Genomic DNA, 16,891 nt, shown 5'->3' with positions numbered 1-16,891 from the left:
ATGACTCCCATTGTTATCACACAAAATTGGGGTTCTCCTGCCCAGTGCATAAAAAAGGCGATTATTATGGCATCAGCTTTTGGAAAAAGAAAACAGCTTTATTGCTAGATTGATCTGCAAGGAGACAGGGGGCATATGCTCTCAGATATGTCTCCCTGATCCAGGGCTTGGGGCAAAATTTATGGGATGAAGGACAGGGCAATCTGAAGTGTGGAGATAGATGAATGGAGGTAAGGAGAAGCGAGATAATTGATGATCTGCACAAGTATAGTCAAGCTTCCTGGCTCTTCATGGGATAGATGTTCACAAAATGGTGGTTTTGGCATGATCTGAGGATGGAGTTTTCACCTTTTGACATAAAAAAAGGTCTCTTATTGGACATTTTGCGCCAGCCCAGTTGATGGGTTGGTGGTCTCAACCGGCCTGAACTGGACGAGGGGTCTCACTTCCTGAAAAACCACTCTTAATCACTCTGTTAATAAGATGGGGTCAGTCGAACTGGTCCTAGAGGGCCTGTGGTTACATGATTTTCAGGGGAGTTAATGTCACTAGATTTTAGCTCTGATTCTGATACCTAATAGTTGTGTAACCTTGTGCACGTCACTAATATCTTTGAGCCTCAGTTTTCTTATCTGTGAACTGAGGAAATTAACATCTTTGTCACGTGGTTGTTGGGAGGCAGTGTATATGAGTGGGAAAACTCCAAAACACTGTGTGAGTACAGAGTAGTGTATTCTCTTTCCCCTAATTCCTTATTTCTTTCTCCTTCTAGGATTACTTATATCTAATTTAATATCTTAATAGCAATCTAAGCTTAAATCTTTTATAAGGTTGGTTGCTTATTTTACATTGTCTTTTCTTAACATCATCATTCTAGTTTTCTTAAAATTTAAAAAGGGCCAGAATGAATGCCAAGAATGGTACTGATTTTGTGAAAGGTCATTGATGTTTATTGTAAAAACTTAATTTATGACCAGAATGGAAATGTTAACATTGTTATCAAGAGGCTAGCTGTTGGATCACATGTTTAAAATTTTTCTTTACCTCTTTGTTCTTTACCCTTCCATCATCAGACTCTGCTGATTTTTACTATGGCATTTCCTGGATCATCTACCTCTTTTCCTCTAATGCTGTGGCCTGAGTCCCTTACCTTGGACATAAGTCTGTTTTCTTAGTTCTTCTCTGTCTTGAACCATTTCCTGTTTAATTATGTTCTATACATTAACTCAGCTATTATACTTAATTTATCTGTGATTTTTATTTGATGTTTGCAGTGTGCTAGCATAATACTATGTGGGCAAAATAAGTACTTTTGTATTTCCTAGAAATTTCTTAGTCTCAGTCTTACTCAAAACTTGTCATTTGAGGAAGAGAAACCATCTTGATTTTTTTTTTTGGTGAGGAATGGTGGCCCTGAGCTAACACCTGTTGCCAATCTTCCTCTTTTTGCTTGAGGAAGAGTTGCCTTGCGCTAACGTCTATGCCCGTCTTCCTCTGTTTTGTATGTGGGACGCTACCACAGCATGGTTTGATGAGTGGTGTAGGTCCGCGCCTGGGATCTGAATCTGTGAATCCTGGGCCACCAAAGCAGAGTGTGCTGAACTTAACCACTGTGCCACCGGGCTGGCCACAAAACCATCTTGATTTTAGTTACTACTAATTGGAATTAAATGCTATTACTGAATTTTCCCAAATTTATTAGAATACCATATATTTAGCTGTGATTGCTTAGAGACCAGGAAGGTCCTTCATACTTAAAATTTTAAGTCAAGAGTTTATATCCAATTCTGCCCAGCCAAGACATAGTTCTGCCAGAGGCCTCCTGTGGCCTGTCCTGACTTCTGATTACAGAGGTAGCCCTTGCCTAATTGATTTTCTCTCTTATCAGCTAGCTCATCATACTGCTAATTTACCTCATCTCAGCACCTTTACTTAATTTATGTTGTTTACTAAAGCTCCCTGCTTCTCAAAATAGGATAAGCTAAGGATTCACGTTTAGTTTCTTTATATTTAAATTGTCCAAGTTTTTATTTTCTACCAGAGAGGTAGGATGAAGAACTGAAATCAGGTCAAAACATTGACCTTCAGAACAGAAGGATCAGAAGAACATTAACATTTACTATGAAACTATATGTAGTAGATAATGTGTGTGTGTGTGTGTAACTATAAAGCAAGGAAACTTGTTTTCTGCCATTGGGTTCAACAAATGTATTAAATGTCTCTCAGGTTTAAATCACTGAGTGCTGGGCCGGCCCCATGGCTTAGCGGTTAAGTGTGCGCACTCCGCTACTGGCGGCCTGGGCTGGGATCCTGGGTGCGCACCGACACACCGCTTCTCCGGCCATGCTGAGGCCACGTGCCACATACAACAACTAGAAGGATGTGCCACAATGACGTACAGCTATCTACTGGGGCTTTGGGGAAAAAAAAGGAGGAGGATTGGCAATAGATGTTAGCTCAGAGCCGGTCTTCCTCAGCAAAAAAAAAAGGAGGATTAGCGTGGATGTTAGCTCAGGGCTGATCTTCCTCACACTAAATAAATAAATAAAGTAAGTAAGTAAGTAAATCAGTCAATCAATCAATCACTAAGTGCTGTAGGAGTTATAAAGACTGGCTACATTTTTGCCATGAAGGGGATTACAGGGTGAGTTAAATAGATAAAAACCAATAAATTTACTAAAAACTAAGAATGAAAAGCTAGGGGCCGGCCCTGTGGCGTAGCAGTTAAGTGCGTGTGCTCTGCTGCTGGCAGCCTGGGTTTGGATCCTGGGCGAACACCGACGCACCACTTGTCAGGCCATGCTGTGGTGGCGTCCCACAAAAAGTGGAGGAAGATGGGCACAGATGTTAGCTCAGGGCCAGTCTTCCTCGGCAAAAAGAGGAGGATTGGCATGGACGTTAGCTCAGGGCTGATCTTCCTCGCAAAAAAAAAAAAATAAAGAAAAGAAAAGCTATAGGAGCCATACATAAATATGAAAATGCTGTGGAAGCATAGAGGCAGGAACAATTTAACTTCTTAGGTTTAAAGAAGCATTCAATCAAAGAGAAGGGGGCATTTGTCTCTCAAGAAGTTCGGTTTTATTGGGTGGAAAAGGAAGAAGGATCATTATGAGTGGAGGGAGTAGCACATATAGAGGCATGAAAGTGCATGTCCCTTGTGAGGGACAGCAAACAGCTAAGGGTGGTTAGAATAACAGGGGTCTGGGTGGGATTTGTTATAGGAAGAGGCTGGAAAGGTATATGGTAGACAATATAAAATACCCCAGAAGAATTTAAACTTTATTTTGTAGGCATTAGAAAATCATTGAAAAGTATTGACATGATCACATCTGTTGTTTTTTAATTTTTATTTATTTATTTCCCCCAAAGCCCCAGTAGACAGTTGTATGTCATAGCTGCACAGCCTTCTAGCTGCTGCATGTGGGACGCGGCCCCAGCATGGCCGGAGAAGCGGTGCGTCGGTGCGCGCCCGGGATCCGAACCCGGGCCGCCAGCAGCGGAGCGCACGCACCCAACTGCTAAGCCACGGGGCCGGCCCTGATCACATCTGTTTTAGGAAGATAATTCTAGTAGCTGTGAGGGATTGGATTGCAGAAGTGAAAGTAAAAACAGACAATTGTTAGAGGCCTCTTGCAGTAGCCCAGGTGACAGATGATGTACTTTTCTGGTTTCTTTTCTTCCAGTTTATAGTTTACAGTTCTTTTGTTCTTTTAATTACTAAGGGAATTTAAATTTCTGGAAGTAGTACATTGATCTGTTTTATAATATTAAGACTGTAACAAAAGTGTTATGCAGTCTAAACTTTGAGATTTAAACACTTAAATAATTTCTCCTGTCCAGACTTTGCAGTGAACCTTGGGCAAACTTTTAAATTCTGTTGAGCTTGTCTTTTTTATGTGTAAAAATTAAAATGATACTACTCATCACAGAACAGTCGTAAGTATTGAAATGACAATATTTAAGCGCCAGACACATAGCAAACACTAAAAGTTGGCGTTCCTTACCCCTTTTGTTTCCCGTTTAAACTTTCCTAAAATGGCTCTAGTGCGGTTGAATAGGATTATGTGGCAAAAAGGCTTTCAAAAGTTTGAATCCTAAAAAGCCACTGAGAGCAGATCATTTCCTTCCTGTCAGACCTGCATTGCTCTTTGTTCTAGATTCAATCAGTTTCAGAGGACCACAAGAGCCCCTGAAATATAATGGGCTTATGTTTGGGCTGTTTTACATTTTCTCAGACCAGAAATGTATTAAAAATAGGAATTTTATATTTTTCTATGGCAATCTTGTGGTTGAATTTGGAACTGTATTAAGGACTAGAGCTTTATAGTACCTGTTAATCAGAGATAGGTCTGGTCCCCACTTGAATATTTTGTGTTCTGAAAAAGACTTCTTACTTAGTGTTTCCACTTAGATTGCTCACAAGCATCTCAAATTTTAGTGAGATGGCTCACAAGCATTTCAGCATTCATTATAAAACTCTTAATTTCCTGCCCACACCATCCTTCTCAAACTTGTTCTTTCCCAGATCTTTTTCATCTTATTAAATGACACCATCTTCCATCTAGTTATTCATGCCAGAAACCTCGGAGTTATCCTTGCTTCTTCTTTACTCCAACTTCCTCGTGCAATCTAATCCTCTTGGTTCTCCTTAGAAGATACTTAGTCCTCCCCATATCCATGTTCACCACCCTAGTCCAAACCACTGTCTCTTGATTGGATGACTTTGTAGACTCTTAACCCCTACTTTTGTCTCCTTTTCAGTTTATTTTTCCCAGAGCAATAGAGTGATCTTTGAATGTTAATCTGATCATCACTGTATCCTCATCACTGTGCCCGTACCAATAATTGATATATATTGTAGGCACTCAGTAAATTTGTTGAATAGCACTCTTACTGAAAAATTTCTCAGTGGCTCCTTATTACCTACTTTTCTAGCATTATCTCTTGCAGCTCTTCTTTTTTTTTCTTTGGCAGATTTTTTTTTTTTTATGAATATATTTTTTTTTATTGATATTTTAATGGTTTCTAACATTGTGAAATTTGGGGTTGTACATTTTTGTTTGTCCATCACCCCATATATGACTCCCTTCACCCCTTGTGCCCACCCCCCACCCCCACTTCCCGGGTAACCACAGTCCAGTTTTCTCTGTCCATGTGTTGGTTTATATTCCACATATGAGTGAGATCATACAGTGTTTGTCTTTCTCTTTCTGGCTTATTTCACTTAACATAATACGCTCCAGGCCCATCCATGTTGTTGCAAATGGGACGATTTTGTCTTTTTTTATGGCTGAGTAGTATTCCATTGTATATATATACCACATTTTCTTAATCCAATCGTCAGTCGAGGGACACTTAGGTTGCTTCCACTTCTTGGCTATGGTGAATAATGCTGCAATGAACATAGGGGTGCATAAGCCTCTTTGGATTGTTGATTTCAGGTGCGTTGGATAGATTCCCAGTAGTGGGATGGCTGGATCATAGGGCATCTCTATTTTTAATTCTTTGAGGAATCTCCATACCGTTTTCCATAGAGGCTGCACCAATTTGCATTCCCACCAGCTGTGTATGAGGGTTCCTGTTTCTCCACATCCTCTCCAACATTTGTTGTTTTTTGTCTTGGTGATTATAGCCATTCTAACGGGCGTGAGGTGGTATCTTAGTGTTGTTTTGATTTGCATTTCCCTGATGATTAGTGATGTTGAGCATCTTTTCATGTGCCTATTGGCCATCTGTATATCTTCCTTGGAGAAGTGTCTGTTCATTTCCTCTGCCCATTTTTTGATCGGGTTGTTTGTTTTTTTGTTGTTCAATTGTGTGAGTTCTTTATATATTATGGAGATCAACCCCTTGTCAGATGTATGTTTTGCAAATATTCTCTCCCAGCTGGTTGGTTGTTTGTTCATCTTGATTCTGGTTTCATTTGTCTTATAAAAGCTCTTTAATCTGATAAAGTCCCACTTGTTTATTTTTTCTTTAGTTTCCCTAGTCTGGGTAGGCATGTCATCCGAAAAGATTCCTTTAAAACCAATGTCAAATAGTGTGTTGCCTATATTTTCTTCTATGAGTTTTATAGTTTCAGGTCTCACCTTCAGGTCTTTGATCCATTTTGAGTTAATTTTTGTGAATGGCGATAGCACATGGTCCACTTTCATTCTTTTGCATGTGGCTGTCCAGTTTTCCCAACACCATTTATTGAAGAGACTTTCCTTTCTCCATTGCATGTTCTTAGCACCTTTGTCGAAAATTAGCTGTCCGTATATGTGTGGTTTTATTTCTGGGCTTTCAATTCTGTTCCATTGATCTGTGTGTCTGTTTTTGTACCAGTACCATGCTGTTTTGATTACTATTGCTTTGTAGTATGTTTTGAAGTCAGGAATTGTGATGCCTCCTGCTTTGTTCTTTTTCTTTAGGATTTCTTTAGCTATTTGGGGTCTTTTGTTGCCCCATATAAATTTTAGTATTCTTTTTTCTATTTCTGTGAAGAACGTCATTGAGATTCTGATTGGGATTGCATTGAATCTGTAGATTGCTTTAGGTAATATAGACATTTTAACTATGTTTATTCTTCCAATCCACGTGCATGGGATATCTTTCCATTTCTTTATGTCATCGTAGATTTCCCTCAATAATGTCTTGTAGTTCTCATTGTATAGGTCCTTCACCTCCTTGGTAAGATTTATTCCTAGGTATTTTATTCTTTTTGATGCAATTGTAAATGGTATTATCTTTTTGAGCTCTCTTTCTGTTAGTTCATTATTAGCATATAGAAATGCAACTGATTTTTATGGATTGATTTTGTACCCTGCAACTTTGCTGTAGTTGTTGATTGTTTCTAACAGTTTTCCAACAGATTCTTTAGGGTTTTCTATATATACAATCATGTCATCTGCAAATAGTGAGAGTTTCACTTCTTCGTTACCTATTTGGATTCCTTTTATTCCTTTTTCTTGCCTAATTGCTCTGGCCAAAACCTCCAGTACTATGTTGAACAGGAGTGGTGAGAGTGGGCAGCCCTGCCTCGTTCCTGTTCTCAGAGGAATGGCTTTCAGTCTTTCCCCGTTGAGTATGATGTTAGCTGTGGGTTTGTCATATATGGCCTTTATTATGTTGAGGTACTTTCCTTCTATTCCCATTTTATTGAGAGTTTTTATCATAAATGGATGTTGTATCTTGTCAAATGCCTTCTCTGCATCTATTGAGACGATCATGTGGTTTTTATTCTTTGTTTTGTTGATGTGATGTATCACGTTGATTGATTTGCGGATGTTGAACCATCCCTGCGTCTCTGGTATAAATCCCACTTGATCATGGTGTATGATCTTTTTAATATATTGTTGTATTCGGTTTGCCAGTATTTTGTTGAGGATTTTTGCATCAATGTTCATCAGCGATATTGGCCTGTAATTTTCTTTCTTTGTATTGTCTTTGTCTGGTTTTGGTATCAGGGTGATGTTGGCCTCATAGAATGATTCAGGAAGTGTTCCATCTTCCTCTATTTTTTGGAATAGTTTGAGGAGGATGGGTATTAAATCTTCTTTGAATGTTTGGTAAAATTCACTGGAGAAGCCATCTGGTCCTGGACTTTTATTTTTTGGGAGGTTTTTGATTACTATTTCAATCTCTTTACTTGTGATTGGTCTATTCAGATTCTCCATTTCTTCTTGGTTCAATTTTGGGAGGTTGTATAAGTCTAAGAATTTATCCATTTCTTCTAGATTGTCCAATTTGTTGGCATATAATTTCTCATAGTATTCTCTTATAATCCTCTGTATTTCCATGGTATCCGTTGTAATTTCTCCTCTTTCATTTCTAATTTTATTTACTTGAGCCTTTTCTCTTTTTTTCTTAGTTAGCCTGGCTAAGGGTTTGTCTATTTTGTTTATCTTCTCGAAGAACCAACTCTTTGTTTCATTAATCCTTTCTACTGTTTTTTTGGTCTCAATATCATTTATTTCTGCTCTGATTTTTATTATTTCTCTCCTTCTGCTGGCTTTGGGCTTTGTTTGTTCTTCTTTTTCTAGTTCTGTTAGGTGTAATTTAAGGTTGCCTATTAGGGCTTTTTCTTGTTTGTTAAGGTGGGCTTGTATCGCTATGAGTTTCCCTCTCAGGACCGCTTTTGCCGCATCCCATATGGTTTGATATGGCATGTTATCATTTTCGTTTGTTTCCAGATAGTTTTTGATTTCTCCTTTAATTTCATCAATGATCCATTGGTTGTTCAGTAGCATGTTATTTAATCTCCACATTTTTGTCACTTTCCCAGTTTTTTTTTCCTGGTTCATTTCCAGTTTCATAGCCTTATGGTCTGAAAAGATGCTTGTTATGATTTCAATCTTCTTAAATTTATTGAGGCTTGCTTTGTTTCCCAACATATGGTCTATCCTAGAGAATGTTCCATGCGCGCTTGAGAAGAATGTGTAGTCAGCTGTTTTTGGGTGGAGTGCTCTGTATATGTCTACTAGGTCCATCTCGTCCAGTTTTTCATTTAAGTCTAATATTTCTTTATTAACTTTTTGTCTGGATGATCTATCCATTGCTGTAAGTGGGGTGTTAAGATCCCCTACTATTATTGTGTTGTTGTTGATTTCTCCTTTTAGGTTTGTTAATAGTTGTTTTATGTACATTGGTGCTCCTATGTTGGGTGCATATATATTTATAAGTGATATGTCTTCTTGATGGAGTGTCCCTTTTATCATTATATATTTCCCTTCTTTGTCTTTCTTAACCTGTTTTATCTTGAAGTCTACTTTGTCTGATATGAGTATGGCAACACCTGCTTTCTTTTGTTTGCCATTAGCTTGGAGTATTGTCTTCCATCCTTTCACTCTGAGCCTGTGCTTGTCTTTAGTGCTAAGATGTGTTTCCTGAAGGCAGCATATTGTTGGGTCTTGCTTTTTAATCCATCCTGCCACTCTGTATCTTTTGATTGGAGAGTTCAATCCATTTACATTTAGGGTAATTATTGAAATATGAGGGCTGAATGTTGCTGTTTTGTCACTTATTTTCTGGTTCTTTTGCATTTCCTTTGTTTCTTGTCCCATTTGTTTTGGACTGCCAATTCAGTTTGGTTGTTCTGTCTTATGATTCTTCTAGTTTTCTCTTTGTTTATCATATGTGGTTTTAATTTGATTATTTGTTTAGTGGTTACCTTGAGGTTTGGGCGAAAAATCTTCTGTATGAGATAGTCCATTATCTGATAGCCTCCTATTTCCTTATACTAAGTCAATTCAGTCACTTTCCTCTTCCCCTTCTAAGTTGCTCTTGTTATACCTTATTCTATCTTGTGTTGTGGCTGTGTGTTTACAGTGATGAGGTTAAATTTATTTTTGGTGAATTTCTTCCTTTGATCTTTGAGTTTAGTATTTAAGTGGTTGCTAACCTATTCCGGTAAAGATCTACTATTTCTCTGATTTTGTCTACCTACTTTTCTCCTTACTCCAAGCTTTGTGTTCCCTTTCTCTTCTTGTTTTCAGGCCTGAGGGCCTTCTTGAGTATTTCTTGTAGTGGGGGTCTCGTGGCCATGAACTCCCTTAGCTTTTGTTTATCTGGGAGAGTTACTGTTTCTCCATCATATTTGAAGGATATTTTTGCTGGATAGAGTATTCTTGGCTGAAAGTTTTTGTCTTTTAGTATTTTGAATATATCCTTCCAGTCTCTTCTAGCCTGAAAAGTTTCTGTTGAGAAATCTGCTGAGAGCCTGATGGGAGTTCCTTTGTACGTTATTTTTTGTTTTTGTCTAGCTGCCCTTAATATTGTTTCTTTGTCGTTGACCCTGGCTAGCCTTACCACTAGGTGTCGTGGTGAAGGCCTTTGTCTGTTAATATATATAGGCGTCCTGTTGGCTTCGCTTACTGGTATTTCCTGCTCCTTCCCCAGATTTGGGAAATTTTCAGCTATTATTTCCTTGAATAGGCTCTCTGTTCCTCTTTCCCTCTCCTCTCCCTCAGGAATACCTATAATTCTTATGTTACATTTTCTAATAGAGTCCGATATTTCTCGGAGTCTTTCTTCATTTCTTTTTAGTCTTAGTTCTCTCTCTTCTTCCATCTGGAGTATATCTGTATTCCTATCCTCTAAAGTACTAATTCTTTCCTCCATATTGTCAGCTCTGTTCTTTAAAGATTCCAGATTCTCCTTTATCTCCTCCATTGTGTTCTTCATCTCCATCAGCACTGATAGGTTTTTCTTTATGATTTCAATCTCTTTTGTGAAGAAACTCCTAATCTCATTTAATTGTTTGTCTGTGTTGTCTCGTATTTCGTTGAGTGTTTTTATGATAGCTATTTTGAAATCTCTGTCATTTAGTTTATGGATTTCTGTGTCTTCGGGGTTGATTTCTGGGTGCTTGTCATTTTGTTTCTGGTCTGGTGATTTCATATATATTTTGGATTGTGGTTCCTGTGTTGGTTTTGATTTTCCTCATCCTGGAAGTCTCTGGTTGCAATTTCCACCTGCCGCCACTGTCTGGTGGTAAAGGGCTGTGTAGTCTAAGCCCCCTGCGCTCTGCCCCAGTTTTTCTGCTGCGATCCGCAGTTTTGTTTTGTTTTGTTTTGTTTTGTTTTTTTTCCCCACTGCGATCCACGGGTCCAGTCCAGTTTATTCAGGTCTGCCTCGGACCGCTAGATCTGGTCGAGCTGCAGACTCCGGGTTGCGGGGAGGGGGGAGCTCTCTCTTTTGCCCTCTGGGTCCCTGACGTGGGAGGCTTCTGGTTTGCCCCTCTTTATCCGCTCTCTGGGTTGCTCAGATGTTGATGGTAGCCCTGTGGCTCCTCTGAGCCCTCTGTGCGGGAGTTTCCCACTGGCTGAGAGAGCCCGAAGAGCTACAGTTTCCCGCCGAGGGCCGCCCCTCCCCCCTCTCTGGGAGCCGCGCCGACCGGATCGCTGATCTGATGGGGAGGGAGCGGAGTTCTCCTTACCTCTCCCCACTTCCTCCGGGGGCCCAGCACGTTCCGCTCTCAGATGTGCGGCATTGTGGATCCCTCCGCTCTAGCTTTTCACTGTCTGGGATTCCGTTGTTGGTCTGTGGCTGTTGCTTTTGTTGTATCTTGTGGGGGAAGAATTCATGGGAAAACTCACTCCGCCGTGATGCTTTGGCCGATTTTTTTTGATAATGCATATTGATTTTGAATCCGATTGAACTTTATTATACAAAATATTTCAACATAATGATCAAGCTCTAATTTATAGAATGTGAATACATTGTTAGCGTGGCAATCCTGCAGCTGGTTTGCATGCCACCTAAAAGGCACATAAGCACAAAAGAACAAAAGTGTTTGATGTGTGTGAAGTCAAGAATTCAGGACTGCTACCTGGGACTGTGCCTGCTAGATTGCCCAGACTGTCAGTGCTTTGGACTGTACATTGAGCTTCTTGAGTAGCTGCTATACAAATTCCTCTAGCAACTCCAAGGCCCCTTGACCTTGAAGGGCACTGGCAGTCTCTGAACTTTGCTACTGGAGTAGATATCCCCGTGGTAGAGGATTTTCTTGACTGTGTCACCTCATTTATAGGGGAGCAATGAGTTGTCACTTGTGGGAACCATGGGGTTCTCTGCTAGATTCAAATCTATGTGTTGCACCTTCCAAAGGGCTTGGACAGGCGATTTCATGGCAAATGTGATAACTCAAGGGTGAAGGCTGAGGAGTCAATATCTCAAGATGCATGATATAGGAAGCTCTTGTTAAGATAATATGAGATATATGAGGTGCTAAAAATTATCTTAGTTTGTAACTCTCGTCCTCCAGTGGCTTTCCAGCATGCTTAGAATAAAATCCAAATTCCTTATCTTGGCCTACAAAGCTAAACGTGATCTCACCTCGTTTACCATTCCTTCCTGTTTGCTATACTTTTCCTCAGATATGCCAAGCTTTCTTGCCTCTGTCTGGAATGCTCCCCTCTTCTCAACTCCAATCTTCACATGGTTAGCTCCTTGTCATTTAGATGGTTGCTTTCCTTATTACCAAGTCATATTCTGCCACATTAGCCTGTTTTCATCACAAGGACTTTTCTCTAACTAGAATATTACCTCTTTGAGAGCCGGGGCCTTAACTATATTGTAAACTGCTCTATCTACAGTTTAGAGCAGTATCTGATACATGGTAGGCATTCAAATATTTGTTGACCAACTTTGTTTATTTACTTTTTAATTGACCTCCAAGTTCTGGGACTATTGATACTAACAGTGGGGGTCTACTGATGGGAATCTGAGTGGATGGTGTGGAGAAGTCCTATATTTATTTACTAAGATGGGAGGAAATACAAAGGTCATGAGTGAATGAAATTAGTAAATATTTTAGAGCAAAACTGCTTCTCTGAGTAAAAGTAATAATGTTCTGTTTAACCTTGATGAAATTAAATTGATTTGAAGGATGAACTAACATCTCGAATATTGAAATATTTTCCCTTTTCTTTTACTTAGTCATTTCAGCAAAACTTAAAGAAAATAAAAAGAATTGGTTTGGACCAAGTCCTTATGTGGAAGTCACAGTAGATGGACAGTCAAAGAAGACAGAAAAATGCAACAATACAAACAGTCCCAAATGGAAGCAACCTCTTACAGTGTAGGTTTGAAAGTATTTTCTACTGTATATTTTGTTTAGTAGGTGAGCAGAAATGCAGCTTTAAAAAAAAATTTCTCCCTTGTTTTTCTTGGCTTTTCCTCTCTCTGTCATCTTTCTTTTTCTTTTTCCTCGGTTCCTAGGACTCCTTCCTCTAGTCCCCTTTTTGTTTCTCTTTAAATATTTCTGTTTTTCCAGTGTCATCTTTTTTTTTTTTTTTTTTTACCTTCTCCAGTTTAGTTGATGATGGTATCACTGTTGCCCCTGACAGCTGGGAAAGCCCATGGTCAGTGGGTCTGGAAAGATTCGTAGCAGCTTTTTCCTTAACTTAGGATTGAAATAGAGGGCTATGAGTAGCTCACTTTTTTAATTTTTAATTTTTTATTTATTTTTTTGTGAGGAAGATCAGCCCTGAGCTAATATCCATGCTAATCCTCCTCTTTTTGCTGAGGAAGACCGGCTCTGGGCTAACATCTATTGCCAATCCTCCTCCTTTTTTTCCCCAAAGCCCCAGTAGATAGTTGTATGTCATAGGTGCACATGCTTCTAGTTGCTGTATGTGGGATGCGGCCTCAGCATGGCCGGAGAAGCAGTGTGTTGGTGCGCGCCCAGGATCCAAACCCGGGCCGCCAGTAGCGGAGAGCACGCAGTTAACCACTAAGCCATGGGGCCGTCCCAAAAGTAGTTTGTTTTTTATTTTTGTTTTTTTTTAATTACAGTGCCCACATAGAACCTACACAGGGCATTTCTAGCCGAGTACGTACAGGTCTAACATTCCTCATATAGCTACATAATATTCCTTAATATGGATGGACTATCATTTATTTTACTAGTTCCTATTGTTTATTATTTGCTATTTACTATTGATCAGTTGGTTTCTGATGTTGTGCTACTAGACAGTGTTGCAGTATGCATCCATGAGCATATGTCTGAATGTTGGTGTTTTCATCTGTAGTATGAATTCATAGAAGTAGGATATAGCTCAATTTCAACACTTATTGACAAAGCCCCAAATGTTGGTACTGAACACTTGTTGAAGGGAATTATAGGTTAATTTTAATTTTTTACTAAAATGAAAGAAAAAGTATGATTTATCAACAAATGATTTTAAAATAATAGGGCATATTTGGCTGTGGACCAAATGTGTATTTAAATGTTAGTTCAAAATGTAACTAATTGTTACCATATCAAATATAGACAAATTGCTTTCATTACCTAGCATTGGAATTCTTGCATTCGTTTCCCTTAGAGAAACAAACCAGGGACTAAAAAAAAAAGTTATTTCTAAATGGTGAGATGAGACATTTGGAACTATAAGCTCTTCTCTTCACATGATACATGCATATGTGGATAGTATTTATATCTAATAAATGACAAAACAAATTGGATATACCTATATTATTCTTTAACATGGATTTTTGAAGTTCTAGGGCATGTATTTTCTAGTACATGTTCTAGTTAATGCACTTTATGATGATTTTGAGCAAATGAGTGAAATTTAAGAATTTACTGAAGATCATCTTGATGCCTATTTGTAGAAATATTCTAATGCTCCTCATCAATATTTATTTTAACATTAATGTTTCTTAGACTTTGTTTTTAATTAGTGGTTCATTAGAGATTGAATCTAAATTAAACAATATGTGAGTAAAAATTTTAAAGAGACAAATGAAATCTATAAAAGGTCACAGCCTCCATAATGACTAGAGATGTTCTGCAGAATAATAGACTGAATGCCCATCTACTTTCTACCAACTGCTGTCTGTGCTCACTAGATATGCACTTTGAGGCTCTTAAGCTGATAATGACACGCACTCCTTAGTGGTTTAAAAGTTAAGAAAAAAGAAATTCTCCTTGTAGCCTTATATGGTAGTGCTGTTGTTGAGCCCAGATGTTTGGGGGAAACATGTAGCTCAAGTTCTCCTCCAGAATTTCTCAGTCGCAGCAGATTGACCTGCAATTTTAACACAGCTTCCATTGTTGCTTAGCAGCCTTTCCAGACTTCTCTCTAGAATTGAATTGAAATAATTCAGATAAGACCATCTTTGACAGTATACTTTATCCTCTCTCAAATTAAAGTAAAATTAAATTTATGAACTCTTTTATTCCATCCCCATTATGATTTCCCAGAGGACTAATAGAAAAATGTTTTATTAGTATAATATGTACTATATATTCTCCTGAAAGTAACATCTTAGAATTTTGACAAGAAGAAAGTGAATACATTGTACCCCCCAACCCTAAAAAGAAGCAATGTTAAGGTGAAAATTTTTTAGTTTGTTTAAACTACCTGTCACTGTTAAAATGGTGGTGGAGTTATGATGATGGGGGTGATAGGGATAGGTAGACTTCTAAGGAGGAAAGCGTTTATTTGTCCCCCCAAATTTGATCACATTTTAGAGAAAATGAGGTATAGAGAAATTCAAATATTTCTAGAATTTGTCTTGATAGCATTGAACCATAGGCCTATGGTAGATTATATAGTGTTCCTATAGTTCTTTTTTTTTTTTTTATAATTTTATTTATTTATTTTCCCCCCAAAGCCCCAGCAGATAGTTGTATGTCATAGTTGCACATCCTTCTAGTTGCTGTATGTGGGATGCGGCCTCAGCATGGCCAGAGAAGCGGTGCGTCGGTGCGCGCCCGGGATCCGAACTCAGGCCGCCAGCAGTGGAGCGCGCGCACTTAACCACTAAGCCACGGGGCCGGCCCTGTTCCTATAGTTCTAATTGATGACTCTAAAATAGTTTTAATACAGTTTATTGCAAATTCAAATTTCCCGAAGTTTGCTTTGGAAATTAACATTACAGATAGCATTCTTTATTGGCATTTAGCAAAGTATGAGTGAATCTATATTTGATAGTTGTCCTAGACACTTTGCCCCTAGCAGTGTGAAACTTGGGATATCTAATATAATCCTGAAGTCATTATGTAGCTGATTGAGGAACTTTTTAATATAAATTTTAACGACAGACCTCTTTCAGGTTACAGTCTGCCTCTGACTGGCTGTGTGATGTTGGGCAATTTGCTTAACCTCTCTGAATATCAGTTTCTATATCTGAAAATGGGAGTGGTAATTCCCAATTCATAGGGTTGCTATGAAGATTAAATGAGGGCCGGCCCAGTGGCTTAGCAGTTAAGTGCGCGCGCTCCGCTACTGGCGGCCTGGGTTCGGATCCTGGGTGCGCACCGACGCACCGCTTCTCCGGCCATGCTGAGGCCGCGTCCCACATACAGCAACTAGAAGGATGTGCAACTATGACATGCAACTATCTACTGGGGCTTTGGGGCAGGAAAAAAAGGAGGAGGATTGGCAATAGATGTTAGCTCAGAGCCGGTCTTCCTCAGCAAAATGAGGAGGATTAGCATGGATGTTAGCTCAGGGCTGATCTCCCTCACCAAAAAAAAAAAAAAAAAAGATTAAATGAAATAACCTCAAGCTCAGCAAACTACCTGACAGAAAATAAGGATTTAATTTATAAATTAACTTTTTTTTTTTTTGTGAGGAAGATCGGCCCTGAGCTAAGATCTGCCAATCCTCCTCTTTTTTGCTGAGGAAGACTGGCCCTGGGCTAACATCCATGCCCATGTTCCTCTACTTTATATGGGACGCCGCCACAGCATGGCTCGACAAGCAGTGCATCGTTGGTGCGCGCCCAGGATCCGAACCGGCGAACCCCAGGCTGCTGCAGCAGAGCACATACACTTAACTGCTTGCGCCACCGGACTGGCCCCTAAATTCACTCTTTTATACTACTTATTATACTATTTTTATACTACTAAAATAAGACTAGTTTACCAGTAGTTTATATAGCATGATAAACATTTACTTTTGTTGACGATACATGCATAAAGTTGCCCCTATAGTTCAACCACAAGTGAAAATGAGTGCAAGCCTGTGGCATTCAGATATGTTTTTCATAAGATTATAGAATATAGGCAATATTGGCTGTACAGTAAACTATAAGGGATGCAGTGAGAAGATTTTAGCCATTAAAACTTAATTGTAATTTATATACGATCCTATTGTAATATTTAATGAAAATAATATTTTTTTTCACCTTTCTTCACTTTTAGTATTGTCACCCCTGTGAGTAAATTACATTTTCGTGTGTGGAGTCACCAGACACTGAAATCTGATGTTTTGTTGGGAACTGCTGCATTAGATATCTATGAAACATTAAAGTCAAACAATATGAAACGTATGTATGTAAAAATAATAGAAATTGTGCTTAGCTGTTTTTCTGCAAGAAATTCATATACCAAACATGCAGAATGACTATTTGTTTTTAAGTTTACTTGGTTATAATATTAACAGGGAGAGGAATCTTG

General features: G+C 38.8%; 1 protein-coding gene across 6 annotated transcripts in view; it reads left to right on the top strand.

Annotated features, from left to right (window-relative positions):
- ITCH (itchy E3 ubiquitin protein ligase) overlaps window positions 1-16,891 on the top strand; it is a 127,172-nt gene that overhangs the window by 42,098 nt on the left and 68,183 nt on the right. For 5 of the 6 annotated variants that reach the window (XR_009222915.1, XM_058562870.1, XM_058562872.1 and 2 more), the window contains 2 exons: window positions 12,421-12,562; window positions 16,637-16,761. Coding sequence is in view for 5 of the 6 variants with exons in the window: in XM_058562870.1 (XP_058418853.1) it covers window positions 12,421-12,562; window positions 16,637-16,761 (267 nt within the window). In the remaining variant the exon portion in view is untranslated. The remainder of the gene's footprint in view (window positions 1-12,420; window positions 12,563-16,636; window positions 16,762-16,891) is intronic. The other variant, XM_058562874.1, reaches the window with a different exon arrangement.

Source organism: Diceros bicornis, chromosome 19, assembly GCF_020826845.1.
Source record: "Diceros bicornis minor isolate mBicDic1 chromosome 19, mDicBic1.mat.cur, whole genome shotgun sequence".
Lineage (NCBI taxonomy): Eukaryota > Metazoa > Chordata > Mammalia > Perissodactyla > Rhinocerotidae > Diceros > Diceros bicornis.
The sequence above is the reverse complement of the archived record's forward strand: the minus strand, read 5'-3'. Positions and strand labels throughout refer to the sequence as shown.